This window comes from Nannospalax galili, unplaced genomic scaffold, assembly GCF_000622305.1.
Source record: "Nannospalax galili isolate Female #2095 unplaced genomic scaffold, S.galili_v1.0 scaffold261, whole genome shotgun sequence".
NCBI lineage: Eukaryota > Metazoa > Chordata > Mammalia > Rodentia > Spalacidae > Nannospalax > Nannospalax galili.
The window spans coordinates 1,158,476-1,177,856 of record NW_008345226.1 but is presented as its reverse complement, the minus strand read 5'-3'; the positions used below and the strand labels follow the sequence as shown (position 1 = coordinate 1,177,856).

The following is a 19,381-nucleotide window of genomic DNA, read 5'->3' as shown; positions in this document are numbered from 1 at the left end:
TTTTTTATGTTGGTTTTAGGGACCAAACTCAGGTTGTCATGTTAGCACAGAAAGCCTTTGCCAACTGAGTCACCTCTCCAATGAGGATAAAACACTCAATGAGCAAAGTAAAGCCAGTTTTTGCTGACAGAGAGGCAATACCACTTGCCTTCTTCTACCTTGAGCCTCCCCCTATCAGCTCAGTTTGGTATTTAGACTCACAAAACCTTGGGGTCCCAGAAGATGCACAGAATTGTCTAAAATGCTCAAGGATCACTTTTTTTTTTTTTTTTTTTTTTTAAGGCAACCTACTTTTGACAGTATCATTTGACAATGACAAATGGGAAGATTTGCATATCTTTCTCTTTTTTTGACAGGGTCTGGTAGTCCCAGTTCACCTGAAGTCACTATGTGGACCAGGCTGGCCTGGATCTTGCAGAGGTCTGCCTCCCTCTGCCTCCTGGGCTGGGATTAAAGGTGTGCACCACCACACCCGCTGTTCCAATAATTTTTAAAGTATAATGTAAATAAAACTAATTTTAAGTACTTTGGATTTTAAAATATTAGAAATGAAAAATATTAAATAACATATTTGTTATTTCAGTATAAATTATCGAGGAGCCTCCACCTTCCCACTTTACAATGCCCTAGAATCTTAGAATTAACCAAACTTTAAAACACTTTACTTCCAAGAAAAAGTATTACATTATTCCACAAATAGAAATGCAAATATTATTAATAAAACACACACAATATACCTAGTGCATAAAATTTGCATACCTTTAAAACCACTTTTGAAAAAATATAGAGAATTATTTCTATTCAATGTATTCTTTTCAAATTAGGCTAATGAAAAATCTCAAAGGATTTTCAAAACAGTACAATTGAATATGCAGACATTTTTCTGACCAATAAAGTATTGTCTCTCCTAACTTACTAACAAAATGCTTTCTATTGATTGCTATAAAGTGTCTTTGGCATACCATTAATCATGCAATCATCCTAAATGATTTTATGTGATGTGTGCCATACTTATTTCAAACTACATTTCAGTGCATAATGTGTTGAATGCCCTGGGTATCAGAATTGTCAACCTAGTATTTTTTTCTGAGAATACAAGAAAGTATTTTAAATAAATTAAGATTAGAAGTAGAAGCATCATTCTATCCCCTCATATTTCCCAGCTCACAAATTATTTTATAAATACATATATTTAGAGATATTAACAGCATTAAAATATAAATACAGACATAAAATGTGCAAAATATAAATATGCTAGTAATATTCATCTTACATTCCAGGTAGATAATAAAGGATTTATGATTATCACACTACTGCTCTGTGGCAGACTTCGATTCAAACTCGGACCGGAGTTTAAAATCTATACAACTGTTACTGTACCTAAAATGTAAATGTTATTCATAGGTGTGGATTAACAGCAGCATCAAGTAATTACCTTTAATTTGTGCTCACTAGAGTGCTTACTAAGACTGAACCAAATGCTAACTAAACAAAAATAAGCAGCTAGTACCTCATGTTTACCTGGCAAACTTGCCACAATAGGGTATGCAGTGCAGGTGGACTGTGCTCACACGCACTTACCCAAGAAGAGAGTCTTCTCTTAGCTTGGTCTTCTTGAACTTCTTGCTCCCACTGGTCCCACTCTGATTAAACGTCCAGCTCTCTTCACTCCAACACCCTTCATGATCAGAGGAATTTCCTTTTCCTGAGCTTCGTTTACCTAGGAAGTTCAAGAGAAAGGACGTGTTCAGTATATTAGGGTTGGGGGAGATTAGTTCAGCAGCTTCACAAGTGTCTTCTTGACCCCACACCTTTCCTACAATGTTGTTTATAAATATCAATCCTCAGAGTGATTCAAGTTAGACTACCTTTAATAAAGGGATTGCAAAAAAGAATCTTAGAATTTCTGAAGTTAAGGAGTCATGTCAAAATTCAACAGGTTAACTACAGAACTCAAGATGCAGGCTAGCTGCCACTGTTTTCTAGTTCAGAAACATGCTAAAGCAGAAGAGTCCTTTGCTGATGGACACTATTAATTCTATACTTCCCAAGAGTCACTGAAATGACATTCCCTGGAGAACTATGTACTCCCAAGTTTTCTTCATTCAGGGATTATCTGACTTAAGAACCACATATCTCTTGTTGGACTATAGTCTGGAAAGAAATAGGTCCCTAGCCAGATGCTCGACAATAGAGGAATATATATGAAATAGTCTACAGATGCTACCATGTTTTAAAGAACACTTAAATTAGAGGTTTGATTACCTCTAAGGGCCAGACATGGTGTTTGCTTCTGGAGCCTACAGGTAAGGATCCTGCCAAATTTATCTGCTTCATTCAGGAAATTGCATCAATGTTTAAAACCAAGCTAAAAGCTCCATTGGATACTGATCCTTCAAACAGGCAGTCCATACCAGTAAAACAAAAAGGTTCAGTTACTTAGAATACATCTAGCCTGAGGACAACCTACAAAGAAATTCTGCTGGGTTGTGTATTCTTTTCAAGTTTGCAGAGTCACTTACCTCTGTCAACATTAGCTCGCAGAGACGTGAGCATGCCCTCAGACACCAGGGTTTTATAAAGAGCACCTTTGCAAGACCTCTCCGATTTTCTGGAGCCACAGGTCTCTATTTTTCTGTGACAGTCACTGTCCTCGGGTTTGGCCTGTCCCGACAGGCTGGGTGGCAGTGCATCCTCGGTGGGGGTCAATGGCTCTGCTTTTATACCCTCTGGCACCTCACCAGAAATGCTCTTGCTGGCAGAAATACCAAGGAAATCCGGAGGTCTTGACTCTTTGGTGATGTCTGAGCACTTCTCCTTTGATATCTTCTTCTCTCTTGATTTCACTTTTTTCTTTGGTGGCTTAGCATCCAAAATGCTTCCCTTGCCACCCGAGGACGTGCGGACCTTCTTTCTTGGGGTTTCTCCGAGTTTGTCGGCACCCCAGTCTCCTTTTGCAACAGCTTCAATGGTGTACATGACGCTCTCAATATCGGATTCTGAAGATTGCCTCTTCTTGCAAGGCTTCTTGGGTGTAGATTTATCGTTTCCATGCCGATCCATTTTGCTTTTCTTCTTTTTCTTTTTTGTCTTTTCTGGTTTGTTCAGTGCGGAGGGATCCTCAATGATCATAACTCCATGAGGGTGGCACATGTGGTCCTTTCTACTGGGAACATCGCTGATTATTATCTTGCTACTGGCAGAGTAAGAAAAATCAGAGAAGTGACTATATTTTTGGTCTTCCTCTAATTCTTCCTTTCTAATTTCTTTGGGGTCTTCCATTTTTATAGCCATTACATTATCCATTTGTAGCTCCTCAAAATTTCTTAAGTCCTTAGACTCTCTTCCATTTTCTTTAGCTGATTTCTCAAATTCTGCTTCCTTTGGTAACCCGACTTCATCTGTTTTCTCCATTTTTATTTCTCTTTCTTCCTTCCCTTTCTCTAGTTCTTTAATTCTTCCAACATCTGATTCTTTTGCTTTAATTTGTTTTGTTTCTTCCATTTTCACCCCCTCTGATGCCAGGCACATCTAAAAAATTAAAGCAAAAATGAGAGGAAACACACCAAACATCTTCCTTACTTTTTAATCAAAATGTTTTAGCTTTTCAATTACATCCCTTTAAAAAAATAAGAACGTCTGCTTGCTTCTGCCAAACTAACCTCATTAAACTCTACACAAGCATATCTTTGAATCATTTTCCAGCAGTATCAGTAACTTTTCCTATGGAAATTAGATATGATAGAGGATGGGTTCTGAAGTTGAAAGACTCAAGTTCGACTTAGTTTTGCACCTATTTTGCAGCACAGCATTTCACTCCTCACTGCCCCATGACCTTTATAAAATATAAGGATCTTATTTCAGGGATTTTAAGAGGCTGAGATAAGATAGATGCCTGTTAAGCAATGCTTAATCATCCCTGAACTCTGTTCTCACGTTTGATCCTGAGAAAAAGGAAAACAGCAGCAATGTTTTCTATCCATTTGAAACTAGGCATGGTATGAGGATTCATTAAACATGACACAAAGGGTTTCAATTACTGAGCATATACTATATACATTATAGGTCTATACCTGCTGATAGCTCTAAAAACATGAAGGATCTGAAAACAAAGCATTTGTTTAGCTTTTATCTCATCTGGTGGCAAATCCAATCTGATCTGAACTTACTTGGCTGCAGATTTGAACCTGAACCAACAGAAACAAATGTCTTAAGCAGTTTATCACACTTACTATTGCTGTTTATATGTTTTTGCTACCAGAATATTCATGCATTTGAATATGTACTGGATAAATTACATAGAGTAAGATATATTTACTGTACCAGTATCATTTTTCTAGAGCTTGAAAAATTCTGAATATCAAAATACACCTGCTCTAAATTTGGTCAACTTTTAAAATTCTTTATTCCAAACCCCCAAATTTCACATACAGGATGTGTAAGGGGAAAGCTGTCACCATTCTTTTCAGCTCCCTGTTACTTTGAAGCTTCACTCTAAGGTTGTGCTCCAGGAGGTGAAATTGTACTTATCACACTAATTTTTTTTTTAATATCTCAGTTTCCATTTATAAACACTTAACTGCAAGCTCTCAATGCTAGGCCCCAAGGACACTGAAGATATAAAAATCAATAGGGTCACGTTTCTGAGTTTGAGGAATTTACCAAGAGGCTGATGACTGCTTTGGTCAAGGGCAGTATAGGATGCATTAAGCTATAACATACTTAATTTACTGTGTATTAGAAATATGGAAGGGATAAGTCAGTAGAAAATCAAGCACTGGAGTAGGAAACCATTCTGTCAACTTACAAAATCATTATCTATCAAATGGCTAATTGTCAGAGATTGTTAACAATTATAAAATTCATTTTTAAGTGGACCATAGACTGATTAAGTATCAGATGTTCTGTCTTTTTTTTCCTTAGTACTTTCAATGCATCACAAACCCTTCTGAGAGAATTATGCTATGATTAGACTGGGAAGAAATTGGAGGGGTTGGAGAGGCAGATACCACAGTTTAAAAAAAAAAAAAAAAAAAAGAAGCTGACAATGGTGTCCAGCCTTTCCAAGCATTCACAGGGAAGATTTGAAACATGAAGGATTTACAATGGACAGGAACTCATAAAAGCTCTTTTATTTATTTATTTATTTATTTATTATTTATTTTTAACTATTTTATTTATTATTTTTATTCTATGTGTATGTGTGTATTGCCTGTATGTAGCTAAGTGCACGTGTGTCGTGCAATGCCTGCAGAGGACAGAAGAGGCTGTCAGATCCCCTGGAACTGGAGTTACGGACAGCTGTTAGCTGCCATGTGGGTGCTGGGATTCAAACCTGGTCTTCTGCAAGAACAGCCAGTGTTCTTAACTGCTGAGCTATCTCTCCAGTCTGGAAGTTAACTTTTAAAACTTAGCAAGTAACTCTGAGGGTTGAGCTCTTTCTTTTTAAAAAAATATTTTTATTTATTATTTTTATTTTATGTTTGAGTGTATTGCCTGCAAGTATGTAAGTGCACCTATGTCATGCAATGCCCATGAAGGTCAGAAGAGGGTGCTGGATCCCCTGAAATTGGAGTTATGGATGGCTGTTAGCTACCATGTGGGTGCTAGGAACCGAACCCAGGTCCTCTTCAAGAGCAGGCAGTGCTCTTAACCACTGAGCCATCTCTCTAGCCCTCTTTACTATATGTAACCAGAAATATGCCCAAAGCACAATGCTGTCTATCATGAGTTAATGCTAAAACATTGACATTTATTCTTCCCTGCAAGTTTTACTCTTATGGGAAAAATCTGCTGTTTTTGTATCAAATTTGAAATAATTTTCCTCTTTCAACGATTCTAGCTCTTCATAAATAACTATCCCATTTGGTTCTAGAGAGTAGCCATCCTCAAGAAAGACATCCTCAAGGTAAATTTTATGATTTGGCAGGCACTGTCACTCTGGTGGCCTTCCATATCATGTAGGCATTGGGTTTTGCAGTGTTAGGCTGACAGTTTGCATTTGCACAGATTCAACTTAGAAAACCTAATAATACTTTGCAAACTCTATTCTCTGTTCAATATATTTCACAATGATTCTCCTTACCACCCACAATAGGATTCCAAGCTAGGAGTGAAATGGAACATGTGCAGGCATTCACTGTGGGGACATATTCTGGGAAATAGCATCATATTTCTTGTGTAGGTATTTACACTAAACGCCAGTCATGCGTTAGTTCCTCGTTACAGACTCTGAGACTTTCCTCCAGAATAGAGTATGTGAATCCTAAATTATAAGAAAAACAATTATATTGCTAGGATAAAATTATAAAAGACAAGTATATCTGAATTAAAAACCACAAGTCACCAATCTATTCACTAGCCAAAACCCAAATCAGACCCAGAGTTGGGTGTCACTGAGTTGCATAACAGAACCTTCTTCCAGATATGGAAGTGCATGTTACTACAGTCTTTCTGAGAGTTAATCAACTTCTGCACAAAGACAGTGAACACATTACTGTATTAGTGGGCAGGGCTATGTGGAATTTTTAATATTGAGCAAAAATTGATTTCCCTATTTGTCATATTTTCCAAAGTGAGAACAAGCTTTATTAAAAGAACTGGGTTCATAATCAAACACCTGTGCTTGACTAAAGTCAGAGAGTGAGCTAAAGAACTAAGATTTGAGCCTACAGGAACCAAAAGAGGCTGAGAAATGGGTTAACAGTACAGCATCCATTGGGGTACTGTGAGGCAAAAGTTAACAAATGTGAACAAACAACTTATAAATAATATGAGCTCCATAAAGACTAGGGAGAATGGATAACGCTCTCCTTCTGTGTGGCAATGCTCTTCTTGAACCATGCTCTTAGCCATCTTGTAAAGTAGCAGATGAGAGGGAGAACTGTGTCAGCTAGTAGGGGCACTGGGTAGTTTTTAATGGGGCTTAGAGGTAAAAAAAGTACCAGATTTCTTTATCCACCAAATATAGTAGGAGCTGGTTTCTCCAAGTCTCCATTTCTGTAATTTACCTTTTGTACTTAGATGGAAGTCTTCTCATTTCCCCATATAAAGCTCACCTCTATCGAAGTCTGAATTATCTTCAAGCTTTGCGCTACCCACACATTTGATAGAGCTATTTTTCATGACTGCCTAAATTTTGGTAACAATGCTGAGTAGGCCATAGTCAAGGCCAAGTCTTATGTTAAACTTTCAGAGTCCTTTCATCTGGGGTTGTTTAAATATTACTAAACGTCAGCAGTCTAAGAAGGTTTTATAATCCTTCTTAAGGAGATTTCCCATTCTGTTCAGAGAGACATTTTAAGATTAAATGTCAAAAGTCTTGGCGAGGGGCTGGAGAACATGGCTCAGTGATTAAGAGCACTGGCTGCTCTTGCAGAAGACCCAGGTTCAGTTCCCAGCACCACATGGTAGCAAATAACCTATGCTTGCTTCTGGCCTCCTTGGGTACTACATACATGTGGTGTACTTACACATATGCAGAAAAAAGCCCTCATACACATAAAAAGACGTCTTGGTGAAATCCGAAATCTTGATACTACATGCTGTAAGCCAATAATGCCAAACAGCATTTTCTTCGCTTTAAAAAAAAATATCAATAATAATCACTCAAGAAAATGAAGCTCACTTATGGACTAGTTAAAGTTTAAACAGGTGATCAGAAACAACTTAAGGCACACCCAACAGAGGGAATTCAGTGGGTGGAATAGGCTTGTTAAATAGGTGATGGAAAAGACACTTAAACAGGAAATGGTGAGGAAATACAGAGACCAGCAACAGTGGGAAGCTATGGTAGAGGCAAAGGGGGTAAAGAATATTCCTGAAGCCCAAGGGTCAGGTCCCTAGTGGAAGCTAAAAGCATGTGGGGCCTAGCTGGAGGCAGCTGGTACATGGGAGAGTAGCAGTTTACCTTGATAGCTCCTCCCTAGTTCCCTGCACCTGATCTCTCTCTTCAACCCATTCCTAGCCTCTCATAAGTGTCTCTCAATGGCTGAATGCCAATGGAAACTCAGGCTAAAGAAGCAGTAGAAAGCAGTCTGCAGCCTTTGGGAGACCAGAGAACAGAGCAAATCTACTCTGAGACAGCACCTGTGGTAGTGGCCTTTACAAGGCAACTGTTAATGCTAGGTTTTCACCTTGTTTTCTAGACTTAGAGTATTATTAGAACAACTTAAAATGTTTCTGTGAAATAATAGCCTACATTTAGGAATCATGTTTATTCTTTTTGAAAATCAGAATAGTTTTCCCTCTTTAGTTCTGACTTTTCCTATTTTCCACAACTTGTCAAAGGTTACCAAAGTGAGACAAATCTCATTTGCAAGGTCTTGCAATATCCTACAATCTGATTTTTCTCCTGTAGGAAACTCAAATTAATATTCTACAACCCTGTTACTCTAGCTTTCTTCTGATACATGAGCCTTTTTTTACTTTCTGTTTTAAACATAAGTTTCCTCACTCTCTCTCCATGATGGTGCCAAACTATAATGTGTGGTTTTGCTTTTTCCTGTTTTTCGTTAGCTTTGCTTGCTTGAATCTAGACATAGCCAATTTCTTTCTTTCTCTAGTTATAAACAATTAAAAATAGCCATAGGTGGGGTGTTTTTGCTAATTTTTAACCAATCATAGTACATACTGATTTTCATATTAGATTTTAGAGTCCTTTTTAACTTCTGATACAATTCTTTTCTACCTATCCTTAGTTATTTGCTACACAACGTTCATATCCTTTAACAAGTATGCTTATAGATTATTATAAATTAAAAAAAAAACCTTTCCCTTTCTTTTACTAAGATGTGTATGCACTGTGCATGTAGGGAGGACGAGCAGGGAAGGACCTATAGGGGCTAGAAACAAAACAAAACAAAACACATCCTACATAGGGAAGGGAGAGGGAGAAAAGGAAACGGATATTGGGGGAGAAGGACTCTGTCATTGGTATTTGGGGCCTTACTTAAAGTGCCTATTTGCATGCTTAGTTTCTGAATGTCAGTTGTCCTTAAGTGTAAAGAATATATTTGACTGTAAAATATCCTCATTGTAATGCATTCTCCTTCAGTTTTCTGTCCATTAGTAAAAAATCTTCTCAATCGCATGATTTATTTTTGATATTTCTCACCACATGTTATTTCCACAGGACATAAATAGAACCTGGGAACAAGTACGGATGTAATGACTCTAATAAGGTGCCTTTACTCTTGGAGCTGAGCAAATTCTATATGGAGAGGTAGTTTCAGCGGCATGGACTCTGGAGTCAGGCTGTGCAGGACTGCAGATGGGTTGTGCCACTGATTGGCTTGTTGATGGTGGAGAGAGGTCCCTGCTATGTAAGATTATACACAGGATTTCCTTAAACCTCTCTGTGCTTGTTTCCCAATCTATAAAATGTGGGTATTAGTATTTTTGCCTTAGGAATACTGCTATGTTCAATGAGTTCCACATGTACAAAACTTAAAATGGTGCCTAGTACAGAGGAAAAATGATGTATTGTGATAATCACCCCGCTTGGATCTTATACCACACGTAACATATGCTAGAATAATGTTACTACTATAATTAGTGGTAATAACATTCATATTAGTACCCCCCAAAAAACCCTACACATAAAATTAAGCTAAGGAGGATCTCAATCTTGTTTTCTTTTAGAAAGCAACCCTAAAACGCATATAACTATGATCAGTTTTACATATGAGTAAAAATATGTCTGCCTACCCTATTTGGGGTGCAAATATCCACAATTCGAATTTATGCTCATACAAGCTACATTATGTACACACATGGAGGTGCACACAGTCAGTCAATCAGCAGGCATAAGAGACCACGAGGCAACATGAGTTCAAGGGACTAAAACTGCATTGTAGGAAAGATAAAACTAATGGCTATTATTTAGTCAAGATGTTCATTAATAGAGAGCTGGTTGTTAATAAAGCCTTGAAATAGTGCATGACACGGCAAATGACAATTTACTCTTCTATTATTAATCTAATTGAACACTAACTTTCTTTAAAAGTGAGAAGAGAAAAATCCTCTGGACACCTTCCAGTGATGGAATTCCCACAGAAGTATTCAAAGATGTTAAAATGCTAATGTTTTAAATCAAAGACAGGCATAAATATTTGCTACTGGGGCTGAAGAGATAGCTTAATGGTAAAGAACCCTGACTATTCTTGCAGAAGACCTGGGTTCGAATCCCAGCACCCACATGGAAGCTAACAACCGTCTGTAACTCCAGTTCTAAGGGATCTGACAGTCTCTTCTGTCTTCCACTGCCATTGCATGACACGGGTGCACTTACCTACATGCAGGCAATACATGCATACACATAAAAATAAAAATAATAAAATATTTTTTAAAATTTGCTACTTATTGTCAATTCCCTCAGGTACTAGTTTCTAATAGCTGAAACTCAGATAGGGCATAGAATACATTCTGTTCACCTTTGTATACTCCAAGAATATCCTCACATCTTTGAAATGAACATATAAAGGAGGTATTCAACAGATAATTGTGATAAACTGAATGGCTCTTCAGTCCTTAGGTAATTCATGAGTATAAAGTGTATTCTGACTCAAAACAGGGAAGAGTTAGTTACTTTATGAGTCTTAAAAACAATGCTAATTATGTCAAGACACAGTCACAGTCCTTCCTCATTCACAAACCTCCCAAGAGCACCAGTGAAAAATCAGTCCAGATATTTAAAAGTTACCTCTGCCTACAGAAACCACATAGGCTCCTCACTTTTACACAGTTCACAAAAAGACCTGTTGGTGATGTCCTAGAGGAAATGTCATTCAGTCCCTGGAGGAAAACAAAGGCTGAAATGCTTTCTCTGAGGTCCTCATGGCAGACATGTTGGATCAATGCATTCAGGTAATAGTCCTTTTCAAAATAATCACAATGAAAATTCACAATAGAAACACTGAAGGGGCAGGCTGACCTATGTAGTGAAGGGACTGTTTTATGTTCCTTGGTTCAGAGACACTTCTATTTTTAGTTCAGGTGAGACCATATCTGAGGCTTGGCCTCTTGTGGAGGACTAGCTCAAAGAGCTTAATGAGCACATGTGCATCAAATTTTTATCTCTGAATCAGAGCCACTATAAATGTATTTAACAAATGCTTAAGATACTGATTACTTGTATTCTGCTTTAAAAGACAAATGATGAGACAAAAACAATAAATGGTGTGTAGCTCATGAGACATAATATCACAGCAGTAGCCATTTAACTGGTACTAAGAATTGGAAAACAACTCCAAATGTACCATATCATTTTGCTCTTATATGCTGACTTTTATTGTCAATTATAAAGGAGTCAGCTAAACTAAAAATAAGGCAGTGTGGAAACAGACCTACTGACACTAATCAGGAAATTTCAATTTCAAAATCGCTGCTTTTTAGTATAAAACAAATGTTTTGCAGCCAAGGTATATTTATAATCATTCTGTACTGGCTTATTACCTGACAAAACAGTATAGACACAACCCTAGGATGGCATTTAGAAGTGTTTTCTAAGATGAGTATTTCTCTCATAATTAAATAAAACTAGAATGTTTTTGCCATAAAAATACACACCAGTTGACAGTTTCTGAGAATGATGATAGCATTGCTGTTAAGAAAATTAGACTATCATAAAAGACAAACAATCATAGGACAGTGATCTGTGCATCTCTAAGCACTGAAATTTGGGTATGTTAGACAATTTTCTCTTTGGTTTGCTGAAGACGTTGGGCCAGGTGAAATGATAGCTTTGCTTTGCTTACCATTTCTCTGGAAATTGTGTGGATTCTGGATTGCCACACCATATGGTCATCTGCTGATGTCTTCCCCAAAGTTGTTAAAGACAGCTATTGAATGCATTTCTGAATTCCAGTTCTCCCTCAAAATACATTGGTATAATTTGGACTGTGATTAAAAGTTTCAGGAGATTAAAAAAAGAGTGACTAGCAACTTTGCATTAAAAGATAGGAAATAGCCAGGTGTGGTGGTGCACGCCTTTAATCACAGCACTCCGGAGGCAGAGTCAGGCGGATCTTTGTGAGTTCGAGGCCAGCCTGGTCTACATAGCAAGTTCCAGGACAGCTGGGGCTACAGGGAGACCCTGTCTCAAACACACACACACACACACACACACACACACACACACACACACACACATACACACACACACACACACACACACCCACTACACACACACACACACACACACACACACACACAAAGATAGGAAATATACCAAATTCAAATAAAAGCTCCTTAATCATATTTTCTTTTCTTATGTACTAGAATTCATTCTTATGATGACTATAGGAGAAACGGGGATGAGATCTGCAGGTGCATGCTCTGGGCTTGAGGTGGCTAGAAGGGGCAAGATACTCAAGAGTACATGGAACCATGCAGAAAACTTACACGGAGTCATACTTCAATCAAATATCCAATACCTGGCATTGGTGGGAAGTGTTAGTGGGACTGGAGGGAGCACAGCCAAGCAAGATTATACATGGAATTCCCTTTTTTGTTCAATATTGTATATGTTTTGTAATTTTAATGCATAATTTTCCAAATGATTTTATGTTTACAGACACTAGAATATATTTATCTTTGGCTACTTTTTATTTGATTTTATGTCATTTTAGCAAGTGAGAATATAAGAAAAACTTAGGAAGTTGAGGCCTCTAAAAATGTCGGCATCTTTAAGTTAATGCCAACTTTTCCAATTCCCTTGACCCTACCAGACCCATAATTTTGATATTTTATATAATTTATATGTATCTGGAGAAATATAACATCCTGTTTCTTCAGCTTTTGATAAACATGTAACTAGGCCGATACACTGAGATAAAGAAGAATGTAACACTTGTGTGCACCACAGACCAAACAACTATCCTCAAGTGGTGGGGCCTCGTCTTTCCCTCAGTGCGCAAAGCAATGTGGGTCTCTGCTTTTCAAGCTCAGCTACTTAGCTGGCAATATCTTTCCTTTTTGGCTCTCCTAGTATGGGATTTCCTCAACTCTCTCTTTCCTCTTAGAATCTTTTAAAAAAATTACTTATTATTTTTATGTATATGTATGTATTGCCTGCATGCAGGTAAGTGCACCCATGTCATGTAATGCCCACGGAGGACAGAAGAGGCTGTCAGATCCCCTCGAACTGGAGTTACAAACAGTTGTTAGCTGCCATGTGGGTGCTGGGATTCAAACCTGGGTCTTCTGCAAGAACAGCCAATATTCTTTACCGCTGAGCCATCTCTCCAGCCCTTAGAATCTTTTTTTTTTTTTAAATTATTTTATTTTATGTGTCTGAGTGTATTGTCTGCATGTATGTAAGTGCATCCATGTTGTGCAATGCCCAAGGAGCTCAGAAGAAGGTGTCAGATCCCCTGGAACTGGAGTTACAGACCGTTGTTAACTGCCATGTGGGTGCAGGAAATGAAAGTCAGGTCCTCTGCAAGAGCAGCCATGCTCTTAACCACTGAGTCATCTCTCCAGCTCCACCCCCACCCGTTTAGAATCTTTTACCTCTTCTCTTCTGCTAGCAGGGCTCATCCCTTGTTTATAAATAGCTAGGCTTCCTAAAGTAGGATTCAGAAATCTGGGTAACATTTCTGGAACCATCCTTCTTTCACTCAGGTTCGGAGCTAGTTAACTAGCTAACTCCGGTTCCTCTTTTTCTTTTCCTTCCTTTTTTCTTTGAGACAGGGTCTCACTATGTAACCTTGACTGGCCTGGAACTAGACCAGGCCTGTGCCACCATGCCCACATGATTTCTCTTTTTATTTGCTTCTCCCATTGACTCAGTCATCTGAAACTTCCAGGGTATGTGTCTGCTGTCATCTTTTCCAGTCTTAGATCTCCTGTTCTCACACCTGATGTCCTCAGAGGTTCCACTCTACTCCATGCACACTGCCAAAAGCTCTCTCCAGGTTTATGTATCTGCATATGTCTACCCCAAATCTTCAATGGCTCCTTATTATTTTTAGTATGAAATTCTGTGCTCTATGTTAAGCACCTTCGTCATGTGCTACATTCTACCCTTGTCTTCCGTAAATATCCTAGCACAGCCTTCCCCTCCTGCCAGTGTGGTTTACTCACTGTCATCTCCCTGTCTCCTTTGCTTTCTTTCTGCTTTATCTCCCAAGTCAATCTCCACTATACCTGTGTAGCATGGGTAAGGGAGGGAGGCAGAAGAGCTAGAGGATGACTGCAATGTTGATGGCCTCAGAATCAGGGCTCTCAGGGAAATGGGGGGAGTACTATTTGGAGAATGAACACCTAAGAGGTCAGCCACTAATCATTTCTGATCAATTACTTTCCTGGAGGAAGGCTGACCCAGTGTGTCCAGATCTTCTAAATTTTCAAGAGCAGTCAGAAAGCTGCATTTATTTGTAATTTAATTTCTAAATAACGCACACTGAATTATAAACTATGATACAGTTCAGCAAAATGTAGACCAAATAAAATATCTCTGTTGACTGAAGGTGGCCCAAAGGTTACTAGCTTCTACCTTCATGAAGATCCGTATCAATGCTTTTTCACAGTCTCTCCCCTGTGCTGGGCGCCCAGAACATTTTTTACTAATATAAATTCCCACTTTCTTAGTTGTACACATTCACTTTGTGTATCAGTCTTCACTTAACTAGTGATTAACCATTTCACTACATCATTCCTCAGGAAGTCATTTGTGATCTTTTCCTTCTTTATTCTCCCTACCCCCTCTTTCTTTTCTCTTCTTTCCTTTTTCTTTTTTTTTTAAAGACAAGGTCTCACTGTGTAGCCTTGGCCGATCTGAGACTAGCTATGTAGACCAGGCTAGTCTATAAATTACTGTTACCTTATTTAGCCATACATATATGTATAGGAGTAAACTGTCTTCCATAAAACGTCTATAATATGCACATGCTGTAACAAGCAACTTAGGAGTTGCTTGTTACAGGAGAAAGCAATGACCTACTGTTTAAAGCATGGTCCAGGGAGACACTGATACTTATTGCCTACAGGACCTTAGCTACCAAGAAAACTAATTGATTTCTATATCCTTTGGTTTCCTAATATGAAAACAAGGAATAACAGTACCTGCCTCAGAGTATAGTTGTGAGAATTATATTAATGCATATGAAGTACTCAACATTGTGCAAACACGTAGCAGATAAAAATGTCATTCATTATTATCTTAGATCATATAAAACTCACTTGTAGAAAAAATTCTGCCATTACAACCTATTTTTTAATGAATGTTTAAAATACTTTAAAAAGTTACATGGAGACCTGCTTGGTCTAATTTCAGTATAGGCCCTGCCCTTTCACTTTCTAAGATATCAGCACTATACCTAAATTTGCAATGTTCCTACACCACTGACCTTAGGTGGTTTATGGGGTTTTCTTTTCCTGTTGTTTTTTGTAAGAGTTCCTTATTTTTGTTTTAGGTATATGAGTGTTTTGCCAGCATGTATGTATATACAAGACATGTGATCAGAAGAGTGTGCCAGATCCACTGGAACTGGAGTTACAGACATTTATGAGTTGTCATGTAGGTGCTGGAAACCGAACCCAGGTCCTCTACAACAGCAGCAATACCCTTTAACTTTGGAGCCATCTCTCCTGCCCTGGATTATAAATTTTAGTTTTTATTGTACCAAAAATTTTTACATGTGTGTGCAGGTAACTTCAGTAGTCCCAATTTTATTGGTATGGAGTAGACCCTCAAAAATTATTGTCTGTTAGAACCAGTGAATAAGCCGTTGTGCTTGCTAATCAGACAATGTTGGTGCTACAGATCTTTAACTCTAGGATTAAAAAGAATTGGCAGATAAAGCTATCTCTGACTCTCTTCAGAGTGAGCTCCAACTGCAGAAACTTTAATATACAACCATCATTCCAGGGAGGATGTTGGGTTGCTATTTGGATGATTTCCCTAATAAATTTCAAAATGACATGAAACTATGCATTTTAGCACTTACCAACTTAAGTAATTGATTAACTGAACAGAATACATATTATGGAAGTTCAAACAAGGAGTACTGTATTCTCAATTTTCTGATCTCAACAGAAATCTCCTTCTTGGTTTGACAGGTCCCTAAAAAAACATGGAACAAGTCCTAGAATTTTCAGGTCACTCTCAGCCATTAAAAAGCCACACACTATGGGGTTTGGGAACTGGCCCCATCAGTAAAGTGCTTCCCAACCATGAGGACCCGAGTTCAATCCCCAATACCTATGTAAAAAAGCAGGCCATGGTGGTACACTTGTAATCCCAGAGTGGAGAGGCAGAGACAGGTGGATCTCTGATGGGACCCTGTCTCAAAATATAAGGTGAATTGTACCAAAGGAGGAATACCACCTAAAGTTGTTTTCTGGCTTCTACATGCCTATGCACAGATGTGCACTCACACACACACATCCACACACCTCTTCAGACCCACCCCTCACAACTATCTACATACTAAAATGTCAATTATATGCCCAAAGCAGGACCTTTGCCTAGTTGGGAAAAGGAGAGCTATCCTTATAAACAGATGGTGTAGGAAAATCCAAGCCTCTGTGTGTCCTGCTAACAGCCCACAAATTTTCTTTTTGAATGCTGAGGTAGGTACAGAATATAGTAGTAAACACGTCTAAAAAATTTCTTGCCTCTTATTAAGATGGTATTTCTTTTGAAAATTATTAAATTTAATGATTTTTAGTAAGTGTGTTTGCATGTACATGCATGCTATGGCATGGGTATAGAGGACAATTCAAGGGAGCTGGTTCTCTGCTTCCATTATGTGGGTCATGGGGACTGAAATCAGGTCAGTAGGCTTGGTGACTGGTATCTCTTCCTTTTGAACCATCTCTCTGGCCCAAGATGGTATTTTTTGCAAGTAATAACCATAACTTTGAGAGATCTGCTCATCCACTCCTCGTCCCATTCTGGCCCAAGGAATGGAGTTGTGGAAAGGGGAGTGCATGCTGGTTTCTGAGCCTTTTCACCTTGTCACAAAAAGCAGGCAGATGGCAGAAGCAAAGTTGCTAGTTATGGCTTGAATGTGGAACTGTTTAAGAAAGTTATAGAATGCTGAGGAGGTGGGGTCTGGCTGGAGGGAGTGGGCTACTGGGTGATGGGCTTTGAGGAATATAGCCTAGCCCTGCCTCCGGCCCTATAACAAGTCGGGTGAAATCTCCATGTCATGGGCAGAGCTCTGTCCACCATGCCTTCTGTGCCATGATAGCATGTATCCCATTAAGTTAGAAGTCAAAATAAACCTCTCCTCCCTGAAGTTGTTTCCATCAAGCATTCTGTTGCAGTGCCAAAAGAAGTAACTAATATATAGTTCATGATTCTATCTTTCTTTATTCATTGGTTCCTGATACCTCTCTACAATAGACTCAATGACTTTCTCGAAGGCTGACACAAGCAAATATGATATTCAAAATATTTACAGATGGGGCACCAGCTAATCAGAAAGGATATGGTCTCAGGGCTGGAACAGGATCCTCTAGGAACAAGGAGTTCAGGGATCCTTACAGAGTTGCTTAAAGATACTTGGGGAATTGCCTTTTTTTTAAAAATACCAACAGTAGCATTTTGATCTGTAAGTATAAAGATAGCTGTATGGGTACAAGTTAACTGAATGTCACTCCTGCCTGTGGCAGCACTTCAGAGAGTCTTGAGCAAAGGATCTCCATCACATTATCTGATGTGGCTGCCCCAGGTCTGCCCTCTGCCAATCCCTCTCCATTAGTGTTCTGTGGTCTCTTGCCTGATCAAACTAAACTATTTTCTATTTATTTACTTTACCCTTCGGAAATACATCTTTCCAATGCCAAAACTAAGAATAGAGAAAGCCACTCCAAGTCTCTCTATACTGCCAACTTTCTTGTTTTCTTTTTGCTTGGTCAGATAAGTAAAGGATGCCACAATTAATTTATGTCTAAAGCATTTTTTGTTTCTCACCAAAGCACAAGAAGATAACTCTTGCATGTTCCTTCCTTAATCTTTAACAGTGGAGGTGACTTCCCTTCCCTTGAGAAGGTGGAGTAAGCATGGAAAATCTATCCTTTAATCTCAGGAGAAAAGGCAAGGTACTCCAGAGGATGTTATCCCTAGGATGATCTGGGAGTTAAGGTGGTGAGGAAAGGCCTGTTGGGATGCAGAATCCAAAGGGAAAGGTTCATCCCAATTGGAGGTAATTTCTTGATGGCTTTTCCTTCGGAATGTATAAATTTAAGTCTGTCTCTTTTAGATCCCAGACAGCATCACCAGTTCTAGATGACTTCAATTTCTTGCTATATTTACTTTTTAAAGAGGTACCAGAAATGATCATATATTCTATTTTGTTAAAAAAGAGCATCAAATACAAATGGGATAAAGATTCTAAGAAGCATTTATCTGCTGGTGATTGCTGGCGATGCTGGTTCATCCAATGTGTGAGTTTCATACTGAATTAGAAGCTGGGATGTACTTCTAAAACACACTCTATTCATGTTATGACATCAGATTCATTTAGTACAAATAATAATAAAGATTTTCTTGGCAAAATATTTTCAGCAACCCAGCTTCATCAAAAGCATATATTTTTACTTAAATGTTATAATAAATTAAGTCTAAGTTGATTTTCTGTAACTGAAATAAGCTTATTCCAATAATTTTACTCCTTTAAATTATGATATCAGCATTCAAACATCTGTTAAACCATAGCATCTGTTTTATATTTGGGATGCATCGCTACAAATTAGAAAGGATTTTAAAACGAGTTCTGATTTAATAAGAAATCCTTTTTTATCATCGAAAGAAAATGACAAAGCAGATTCATCTCTTTAGCAACCCTGCATAGCAGAGAGTCCCCTAAGTGCATATGTCATTATCAAAAAGGTTTAATAAAGATAAATGTTAAATGAAAAGTTTGTTTGCTTTACACTTTGGTGTTAAGATTTTATTTTTACATATTTGTGTGCACAGACAGAAATTATACAACTAGAAAAGGCAGATGGCCCATATATCCCTATTATTCAAGAAAAACAGTCATTTCTTTCAAATAAATTGTTCTGAGAATCTATAGCATCTAGAAAATTCATGACTCACAGTCTCTGCTTATGAGATCTGTTTACAGGCCTACTCCAGAAGTACTCTTTGTTGCACTAGCACCGTCTCAGCTGTATTTGAGGGAATACTTTACTGACTTGTGAAGTCCTTTTTAGAATGATTCTCTTCTGTCTTCCCAAATGTTTCTTAGAGTTTTCTAGACTTCATAGACCCTCCATTTGGATCTCAACTTGTCTTACACAAGAAACGTGTAAAGTTTGCATCAAATGCAGTGGGTTTGTTCATGGTTTATATCGGCCATTTCAGGCCCTGCATTCCTGTATTTCTGATTTGCATCTGGTTTGGTTGTAAAAGCCTAATTTAAAGGTA

The 19,381-nt window shown here is 38.2% G+C and overlaps 1 protein-coding gene across 5 annotated transcripts in view; it reads right to left on the bottom strand.

Annotated features, from left to right (window-relative positions):
• The window catches only part of Bbx (BBX high mobility group box domain containing), a 284,258-nt gene that overhangs the window by 32,655 nt on the left and 232,222 nt on the right, over nt 1-19,381 (bottom strand). For all 5 annotated transcript variants that reach the window (XM_008841418.3, XM_008841420.3, XM_029567518.1 and 2 more), the window contains 2 exons: nt 2,523-3,531; nt 1,582-1,720 (listed from right to left, as the gene is read on the bottom strand). In XM_008841418.3, coding sequence (XP_008839640.1) covers nt 1,582-1,720; nt 2,523-3,531 — 1,148 coding nt within the window. The remainder of the gene's footprint in view (nt 1-1,581; nt 1,721-2,522; nt 3,532-19,381) is intronic.